We start from the raw sequence: 10,645 nt of genomic DNA on the forward strand, positions 1-10,645 counted from the left end.
GGAGTCCGATCCTATCTTCCGTGTTGTGTAAATGTGGCGTCAGGCAGGATCTGTCAGTCAAAAGGGTAGAAGTACACCTTATCGGACATATTAAAGCAACATTAATATAGTTTTGTTGAGAAGGAGCAGGCTACTGGCTCTGTGTCTGGAAACAGAATGCAGACCACTTGTGCGTTCAGATCTACTAATTCAAGAATTGGCATAGTACCACACAATTGGAGCATCATTTTAAGTGAGAAGTGTCCCTTGTGATAAAACTAGCAGGGCTTTTATGCTCCGTTAGATAAAATGACTTGTAGGAACAGACACCCGAAATTTGGAGGAGGAATGAAAGAGGCACCGATCTCCATATCGCAGTTGTCGTCAGGGTATAATCTGAATGATTTTCTGCTGCGATAAAATCATTCTCTGCTACGCTGCAGTCCATTGCGAGTGGACCAGCTCAGTATTTGGTTTGTGTAGCTGGTTCGGACATTCACACCATCATTTGCATCAAACTGAAGACATGGATAGGAAGAATAAAGTGGGATTGGGATTCGGGACTTCCCTACAGGTTTTGGAGGTTATGATTTCTATGGTGGCGGCACGGGGGTGCAGTGGTTCGCACTGTCGCCTCACAGCAAGAAGATTCTGGGTTTGAGTCCTGGCTCCATCACAGGGTCTTTCTGTCTGGAGTCTGCATGTTCTCCCTGTGTGGGTTCTCTCTGGTACTCCAGCTTCCTTCCACAGTCCAAAGACATCAAGAGGGGACGAGGCTGATTGATACTCTAAATTGACCGTAGGTGTGGCTGTGAGTGTGAATGGTTGTCTGTCTCTATGTGTTGGGCCTGTGATGGACTGGTGACCTGTCCAGGGTGAACCCCTCCTCTCGCCCAAAGGCTCCTGGGATAGGCTACACCCCCCCACCCCACCCCCACAACCCACTCACAGGATAAGCGGTAGAAAATGGATGGATGGATGGATTACTGTGGTACCGTCTGTCTGTTTGCAAGGTGAAAGTGAAATGTTTTATTTTGCACTTTAAGATCTTGACAGTCAGCTTACGCTTAAGATTGTAATTGTGCTCGCATGGAGAGGCTTTTAATTTCTGAGATTTTGCTAACAGGAAACGGCAGGAACTGTACTCCACATGGTCAGATCTTTTCCAAACTCCCCAGGTGTGATGGGAGTCCTGGCCTGAAGCCGTCTACAAGCGGAATTTTAATCAGTTGTAGCACCATCTTGTGCTTACAGGATGTAAGGCTGTTGTAACAAACGTGATTTATATCAAAAATACACTGTGTTGTCTTCACATAACGTACAGCAAAATATGTTCTCCAGCGCCACCTGGTGGATGCACAAAGTGATATTCACACCTCGTTGTCCGCGTTTGTCTGCTCCTCAGTTCAAAATACAAATGTTTTCTGGTTTCACCTCCCTCTCACTCAACAGAACACCCACCAAGTGACACACGTGGTGGGACGAGAGGGCGTGATCTTTTCCAGCCTGCAGCTTTAACTCAGCTTCGAGCACCAAAGAATCAGGTGCCAACGGTTTGGGATCGGCCGATGCTTCCTAGCTCGTTCATTCATTTCCTTCTTCGTTCACTACCCTCCGTCCTCACTAATCACTTAACACTAGCATATGAATATCGAGAGTACACACGGCTCTTATTAGTAAGCGTGTGGCATGTCCCTGTCTTCTTCCCATAATGTATCACTCTTCCTGAGGCACTAAGCAATACACCATCTTGTCTGACCGCGATCGATGCTCTGAGTGGAAATTACAATGCCGCATCACATTCCACGTATCACTGGGTTTTTTGGGGGGGTTTTTTTGTTGTTGTTTTTTTTCACAGAGGTTAGCTAGTCTGCAGTCTCATGTGTTCTACTCTCTCTTCTCTTCCTCTCTCTCATTGTTCATCATCCTGCAGAGCTGTCACGGAGCATGGTTGGTAAATCACGAACGAATCCACTTATTGAACCTCCCCTCTGACATTTATTTTGTACGACTCAGATGTCAGGAGAGTATGTATATGTGGAAGCTGCTTTTTTTTTCTCCCTAGTAACCTGATAATATACACTGACCCTTGCTCTTTAGGAATTATGTCTTCGTGACACGATAAATCTGTCTGGATTAAGGAACAATGCAAATGAAGCTGAGTGGAACAGACGGGGTTGTACTGCTCCAGCAGAGGCGACGCGAGTGACCTTGATAGTGGCGAGCGAAGAACATTCAGCACCACGGACAGCTGCGAAACAAACCTGTACCGTTCCCAATGATGTTTACAGCAGTTACTGTTTACAACACTGGATTTGATGGAGCTTTTTTGTTTTTTGGACAGACATCAGCTGTGAAGATGCTTCAGCAGCAGAGGTTAACAGGGTGAACGCAGCAAAATAAACCGAGGAACATCTGGAAGACATTTGCAACATGGGGGGGGGGGGGGACAGGGGACAGGGGACGGGACTCTTTTTTTAAGGTCATAATCCTGCAACCCATCACCAGAATAAAATACTGGCATTGTTTGTCTTTTAACCGGATTAAAACTCTTGGGCTCAACATATTTGGTGAAGGGGTGTTGCATGGATTTATCCTGGTGAAAATCCTGCATAATTTTCAGTGGGTGTTCTGTTCAGAGTGCCATTTGAGTTTAATCTAGTCTTTGGGGTACTTTTTTTTTGTTGTTGTTAATCAGTGTCTAAACAGCCACATTTAATCTACTTTAATTAAATGTTATTTGAAATGAAAATATGAAAACTTCAGATGAGGGAAAGCATTTTTTTTTCTTAAAAGACACATACACGCTTCAAAGAGTTTATGTCGAAGAGTCTGTCAGCAAAATGGCCGACGCTTTCAAAATCCTCCATCGCTGACGCGATGTGACGGACGTAGAGGCCGGAACCAGCTGGTAGAAGAGCGAAAAAGCCTTTCCGACGCTGTAGCGACATCTACGCTAACGTCTTCGGGAAACGCCATCTCGAACAAAATATCACATCTCTCAAACCACTCCCACATCTCCTCGAAGGAAGCTGCTCGGTCCGAGCCCGATAAGATGGTTTCTCTTTTCTCGTGAAACCAGATGCCTCTCAAGGTAAAACTACACATGCTGCCACTGTCCAAAATCCACTTACGGCTTGTTCTCATTAAATTCCTTCGTCACCGAGCTGCATTCAAGAGACTTAAATCAAGACATTTTTTGGCAGCTTGAAGTGCTATCTTCCCTTGAAAGGAATATGTGTTTTGTGATGTGTTACACTGCTTCATTTCTTTGTGATGTGGTAACATCTGAAGACGACTGTCAGCACGACTGCTGAATTCCTAATACAGGAGATGTGCAGGGTATGTAGATTGTTATTTTTGGCTCTCTAACTGCCCTTTTATTTAAAATATTACATATTATGCTCATGTTAATTGTTATTTACTCAATTCTGTTTGTCATTTGGACCACGAATCCATGTTTTCAGGAGGAACGGTGCAGGAGTAAGTCCTGAAATCTGGGTTCAAGTTAACGAGTTTGCGGTTAAATGCCTGAAGCAAGGTCTGCGGTTTACACAAGCGTTTGAACATGAAATACATCAGCAAATATTTGTGTTTCAAAGCTGTTTGTGTTTTTTTTTAAAAGCTGAAGCTGAAGTGGCCCAACAACACCGCAGAGGTCACAGCGGATATTAATCATAATCACCAGCATCACGCCAAAAACGGAAAACAGTCCACGACGTAGGTTGTTCAAGGTACAACGGCTCTGTGCTTCACTGTATTTACAAAATCACGCGTTCAATTGAAGGAATTATCTTACAAAGTAAAAGAATTTCAATGAGCTTCCTTTCATTTTCCTCAATAATCCACCATCAAGTGTGAAAATCCAATTCTTTTTAAACAAGGGAACCCAAGGAGATGCTACAAAACATCCTTGCAGCCCGTTACGGTAACACTGCTAGATAATCATTTCCATGAAACATCAAATAAAGAAGAGATTGTGGAATGGTTACCATAAAAATGCTGATTAATTTCCTGTCCAGTTCACTAACCGATTCATTGTGATGGTACCAACTCTGAAAGTTAGCCAACAGATTCATAACAGCGGATGCGGGAGATTTAGAAGCAACCTTCTAATGTATGTACATTTTTGTGAGGTCAAAAGGTGAAATATAAAAACGCTCATTTTCCAACCTTGTGTTTGAATTCACCTCCTCAAAACTCAAAAACGGATGGAAAACTTCTACCTTTCACATTCCGGGGAAGCTGCGAAAGCACCGCCACCTCATTGGAGGAGGAGGAGGAGGAGGGCAAAACTCCTGCTCTGATGTCACGGTCACCAAAAAAAAAAAAAAAGAACACGGTCGTCATCAAAAAAAAAAAAAAAGAACACACATAATCCCCAGTGTTTAATCCCACCAAATACAGTCTGCTGAGGTTCAGAATTAACAAACAGCCGCTGTTAAAATTCCAGCATGGGTCCACAAAATCAATATCCATTAGGCATCCAATTGATTGAACTGGGGAACAGCTGAGTGAATAATGTGATAATACAGGGGAGCTTCAAGCACCTGTCAGAAAATAAAGCCTCAGTTTGTGTGTGTGTGTGTGTGGGGTGGGGGGGTGGGGGGTATAAAGTCAATCATGTAGGTTGCAGCGTACAGCGTGTCATGTACTTTATTACAGTATCTTACCGGAGCAGGTTCTTCTTCTTTCGTTTTTGTTTTAATCAACATGCAAGGTTTTCCTTCGTAACTTCACTGTACTGGTACGCATTTTTATACTCTAAATCGTAGCATAATATGACCCAAAGTGGTGCAAAGGTTTGTATTGCAGTTGTTTTTGGGTCACACTTTCAAGTTTGTGTGTGTGTGTGTGTGTGTGTGTGTGTGTGTGTGTGTGTGTGTGTATTAAGGAAGAAAAAAATCCCCCAAAATGACAGCAAGATGTCAGAGACACACATCCTCAGTGGAAATGAATAAAGCATAAATAAACATATCGTGTTTTGCTGTGATTTTTTTTTTTAATGTGAGCCACATAAATTGCCGTAAAACCTTTGATTTTGTGTATTAAATGGTTTTTAATATTTGGTTTGGCTTCCATAATCAACGCGTATTAAAATAAATCCATACTGAGAATTTTCTGTCACTTTAACCAAAGGACATATAATCTAATATGCAGGTGTATTATCATAACTTTTACATATTTTGTTTGTTTTTGTTTTGTTTGTTTGTTTCTTCAGAAACTTTTCCAGATCTTTTCCGACCGTATGAACAATATTGGAAACAAATTGAAAGCTGTATTTTGCTATTTTTATTTGACATAATCTGAGTCTTGTGCTGCCAAATGCCCATGTCATGAAATGTGTGTGTGTGTGTGTGTGTGTGTGTGTGTGTGTGTGTGTGTGTGTGTGTGTGTGTGTGTATTTGACAGGCGATGACACTTCACTAACACTTCAACTAAAGGTCATTTCAAAATTTGCAAATGAGCGCACTGTGTCAAGATAAATATCCAGGGAACGCGGTGATTCGCGTTCACGCATCTTTGCGTGATATACTGTACAACTCGAAGGAATAAAACCACATGAAAGCTACTTACTCCGCTTTCCTGGCCAGTCCGACTGAGCGGCAGAGCGCGGTGGGGGTCTGCGGAACCAGGGACTTGCAGCAGGGGCTCCTCTTGTCCTCCTCGATGGAGTCCGGGCTAGCTTGGCTCGCTTTGGGAGACTGCGGGGAGGTGGGTACGAGCTGCAGCTGCTGCGGGTGGTGGGAGGTCGGTGCGGGAGGGTTCTGGTGCTGCTGAGGCTGCTGGGTTGATAACCCGGGATGATGCTGCTGCTGCTGCTGATGCTGATGCTGCGGTTGCTGCTGCGGTGGTGGAGGCGGCTGCTGCTGCTGCTGCTGCTGCGCCTGCTGGCCGAGGTGAGCTTTGTTGCTCCCCGGATGCTGATGCAGATGGGCGGGCGCCTGAGGACTGGCGCTACGGTGAGTCGGGTGGTGGTGATGGTGGTGATGATGTTGAGCGGGCTGCTGGACGTAGTGATGAGGGTCCCGCAGCTGTCGGTTCTCTCCTATTAGGTCCTCTACCTTCCGCTCGAGTTCGTCAATGCGTTGGCGCTGCGTCTGGATCAGGCTTTGCTGGTTCTGCACGATAGTAGTGAGCTCCTTCAAGTATAGAACGGCTTTCATTGGATTATCCAGCAGGCTCTCCATCACTGACTAGAGCTGTGGCCGTGTACCCGGCTGTGGGACTTCTCCTAGAGCAGCGATACCTCAATGGGCCCTCGAAACAGCTGTGAATCCGGGATGATCTGGTGGCAGTCTGACGCTTCTACGGTGTGCTGGGACTGGGAGTCTCTCTCTCTCTCTCTCTCTCTCTCTCTCTCTCTCTCTCTCTCTCTCTCTCTCTCTCTCAACCAGAAATGGTGCTGATGCAAGCCGGGAACAGCATCAGCAGAGTGTGGAGGCGGGGCTTAATAGCTGACGTCAACACGCAAGGGAGAAAAGGAGCACGTTCCACCTGTAAAGCAAGTGCTTATTTATTTATTTATTAATCATTAATCACGGTTTTGCCTCATCACTTCCCGACTTCACCCGCTAATTCTTCGTCAAATTAATCCCTCAAGACTTTGTTTATTTCACCGCCACTTGTCTGTTAGAATTAAAATCGGATTTATTGCAAGGTTTATACGAATTTTAGATGAAAAGAAGAACTTAAATAGGCTATGACAGAGTAGTGATCTTACAAAGAAAGACAGAAAAGAAAGAAAGAAAGAAATGAAGTATAATGAGCAGGATTTATTTCATATGTGCAGTTGTTGCAATAAATGTGCAGAATTACCTACGTGTCTTCTCAAGTTCCCTCAACTTAATTTCTGTAATCTTTGGCTACAAAACTACATGAAATTGTCCTCTGAAGTTCAATTGACTTAAAATTCTAAGGTCTTATTTAGTTTTAGTTACAACGAATAGTCTCTTCGGCAGACCAAAAAACATGCAAGTTGGGTTATTTGGAGACTCTGAATTGTGAGCGTGAACCCTGGTGTGTTCCTGGGTTGGCCCTGTGATGGACTGGTGCGAGATCCATCCCGCCTCTCGCCCAATCACAGCTGAGACAGGCTCCGCAGGGTAAGCTAATGGCTAGCCTGGATGATACCACAATTGGAATTTTGGTCTAAATCATCATTAACCAATTTTTTTTTTTCAAAATGTTGCTCCCTTCATATAACTTGTAGCGACCTTGGAGGAGCCAATAAGGGCCCGGTGTCGGTGGGGGTCTTGGGCCTCGTAGAGGAGGCTTGTTCCAGAGGTTCTGGTCTCCTACCATCAGATGGGGAGGTGAAATAGGCGAAACGTAGGAACATGACTTTATCAGAACTCCTCAAACACACTTTTGGGAAAACCAAGCGAGACTGTATCACAGTAAAAACAAGAAGCTAGCATGTTTCACCGTGTGACAAAACTCTTTGCTTTCCTACTGCAGCTAAAGCTCAGAAAGTCCCAGTTCTCCATGTGAACATGTGATGTGATTAGTATCGCTCGTGGTGCTCTCTTTTGTCATACAGCAGTCTGCGTGTGTGTATGTGTGTGTGTCTATGAGTGTGTGTGAGAGAGAGAGAGAGAGAGAGAAAGAGAGGATAACTGTTTTTGCCCCGCAGGGTTGAAAAAGAATAGCATGGTGGAGAATGTAATAGCTTCCTCATAATGCTAGTCACTTAGCAGCGTGGTATGAAAATGATCTGATGAAATTCTCTTTCGACGGGGCAGAACTATTTTCTCTTTAGCAGATTCATTCTTACCAATTTTAAGAGAAATAACCAGACTATTTCCCCCGCTATTTGGAGATGGCTGTGTTTTTTTTATTTTTTATTTTTGCAAATTGGATTAAAGAGGGTCTTTTCTTTGACTCGGGTATCTCGCACTTTACCAAAAGGGAAATAAAAAACAAGTCAACCAGAGAGATAGCACGCAGGCAGAGCAAAGGAAGGGAAATGGGTTTTCGGTTTGCAGAGATCATCCTTTCTGATAGCGATATTTCAGCGATTGGCTCTTTGGTTGCTTTTCAGATTTGCATGATTATTCAGGGATTTAATTGAAAAAAAAAATGTACTGGAATGCACCAGAATATTGTCAGCCATATGTTTTCACGCAATAATGTTGCAAGAAAACAAACAAAACAAAGGCTCATTGGATCTGTCGATTACTATCAATCCATCCATCCATCCATCCATCCATTTTCTTCAACTTATCCTGTTAAGGGTCGCAGGGGGGTGGAGCCTATCCCAGCAGTCTTCGGGGGAGAGTCGGGGTTCACCCTGGACGGGTCAGCATCGCAGGGCCAACACATAGACAGACAACCATTTACACTCACACCCTTGTCCCTATTTGCATGTCTTTGGACTGTGGAAGGAAGCTGAAGTTCTCAGAGAGAACCCAGGCAGGCACAGGGAGAACATGCAGACTCCTCACAGAAGGACCCCGTGCCCGAGCCGGGGCTCGAACCCGGAACCTTCTTGCTGTGAGGCGACAGTGGAAGCCACTGCAGTAATGCGCTGCCTACTATCAATTGATGTCTAAGAAATGTTTGTTTGGTTTAAATGACAAACTGGGATGAATCCGTGTGTGTGTGTGTTTGGTTTTTTTCGTCTGGCCAAAGATATTTCATGACACTTTCTTTTTTTTTTTACATTCAGAACAGCTTGGATGAAATGTAAATGTTGCATGACCTTGAGACAGTGAAATATGAGGAACGCAGTGGTGAGTCGGCGTGGGAGACGCCAGGTCCACCCTTCCATATGGCTGCTTCACAAGCTGCATGTGAAAAATGGCTCGCCCACCCGACCGGCCACACACGGTTGGAAGGAGCCAAAAATTAGCTTTGTGGCAGGATTGTAAAAAAGCTGAAATGGTGCCAGTGATGACTTTAGTGCTGGAGGGAAGTGCTCTGTGTGTGTGTGTGTGTGTGTGTGTGTGTGTGTGTGTGTGTGTGTGTGTGTGTGTGTGTGTGTCGGGGGGGGGCATCTGCAAGGGTTAGCATTACTTAACATGAACACTCTGCTGTAGAGGTGAGGTCTTTAATCAGGGAGGGTCGTTTTTTTTCAACACTTCAGTTACCAGATGCCCTTTAAAACAGTGTTTCTCAACCCTGGTCCTGGGGACCCACTGCCCTGCATGTTTTCGACAGTTCCCTCTTCCAACACATCTGATTCAAATGATTGGCTCATCATCCAGCGCTGCAGAACCCTGATAACGAGCCGTTCATTTCAATCAGGTGCGTTGGAAGAGGGAACTGTCTACAACATGCAGGGCAGTGGGTCCCCAGGACCAGGGTTGAGAAACACTGCTGTAAAATATCAACTTATTGTGTATTCTTCATTTATAATCACTTTTAACTTCTGTTCCAGCTGATATTCTCATTTCCATTTAATGAAATTTCCCTGATAAGTAGTTCAGTAATCCTGCATTGGTCGGGTTCCAGTCGGTGGGACTGAACTTTTCCCCTTCCTGAACTTTTAATTTAAACTGTATTAGATCAATATGCGTTAATTCTCAGGGTGTCTGTATTGTTAGCGGGTGACAGTAATAAATTACAGCCACCCATGTCGCCAGTCCATCGCAGGGCCATCAGGAGCAATTAGGGCCTCAGTGTCTTGCTCAAGGATACTTGGACTTGGTCACCGGGGGAAGTGAGGATCGAACCAGTGACCCTTCAGCTGCTAGACGGCCACTCTACCTCGGAGCCTTGCCGCTCCCTGCACTATGATCTACTTTGAAAATCATGATTCAGTTTAGCCAGATTGTTGCCAGAGCAAATAAAATGATAGCTTTCTCACAAAATACCGACGTCATCCGATTTCCTCATTTTCAGGACACAAAGCTGCCTGAATACTGCCTGCTATAATATTTCCTTTCCTACCAACTGACATGATTAATGTCATCATCGAAACATTTACAATGATTTCCCAACTTTTTCCCCAATTTTGAAGATTCTGCAATAAAATTAAACTGCTATTCTTCAGTTCTTTTGGAGCGGCACTCCTCATTAATATTGATGAATGGCTTTCTCAATGCATCTGACTTGACTCAGAATATGAGAGATTTTCTGCCCTAAAATGACTCATTGGTTATGGATGATTTCTCATCACCATCCCTTTGGCATGAAAAGCGGTAAAGCAAAAACACAATGAAAGAGCTGTCAGCGTATTTCTTCATGAAATCAGACGAGAGAGTCAAAACCTGATGTTGAAGGGAATTAGATAGTTTCTTTGGAGCATTAAGGGCAATGCCTAATTATAGGTCTATAAGACGATAACTCGTCTTTGCTCTAAGGGGATTTCTGATCCCTATAAACTGATTCTGCATATGGATACGGAATTTGTAGGCAAGGGAGAAAATATCGGGACGTGGAAGCTTCTGTGGTCGCTTGAGTAGCTTTGACCGATCACGTTTGCGCCCATGTAAACAGTCCGTGTGGAGAACAAAAGAAACGGAACGCATTGGCCGAAAGGCAAAGTTGGAAAAACAGCTGTAGTCTGATGATCTATCAGATTGTTAACCGAGTGTAAACAGGCTACTTTTGACACTATCCATTCGTACTTGTAATCCTTCAACTCTAGACCAGCGGGTACTCAAATACAAATCTTCAAGGGCCACAAAGAATTTTTTCAATGAGTTAAGGGTCTATTAAT

The 10,645-nt window shown here is 44.2% G+C and overlaps 1 protein-coding gene across 3 annotated transcripts in view; it reads right to left on the reverse strand.

Annotated features, from left to right (window-relative positions):
* Nucleotides 1–6,292, reverse strand: part of iqsec3a (IQ motif and Sec7 domain ArfGEF 3a) — a 99,495-nt gene extending 93,203 nt beyond the window's left edge. For all 3 annotated transcript variants that reach the window (XM_086202041.1, XM_086202040.1, XM_086202042.1), the window contains exon 1: nucleotides 5,557–6,292. In XM_086202041.1, coding sequence (XP_086058167.1) covers nucleotides 5,557–6,170 — 614 coding nt within the window. In that variant the 5' untranslated portion in view covers nucleotides 6,171–6,292. The remainder of the gene's footprint in view (nucleotides 1–5,556) is intronic.
* Between the last annotated feature and the right edge of the window lie 4,353 nt (nucleotides 6,293–10,645).

The sequence above is a fragment of the Aulostomus chinensis genome, chromosome 4 (genome assembly GCF_037954235.1).
Source record: "Aulostomus chinensis isolate RoL2024-O1b breed Wild chromosome 4, RoL_Achi_v1.0, whole genome shotgun sequence".
In the NCBI taxonomy this organism is placed as follows: domain Eukaryota; kingdom Metazoa; phylum Chordata; class Actinopteri; order Syngnathiformes; family Aulostomidae; genus Aulostomus; species Aulostomus chinensis.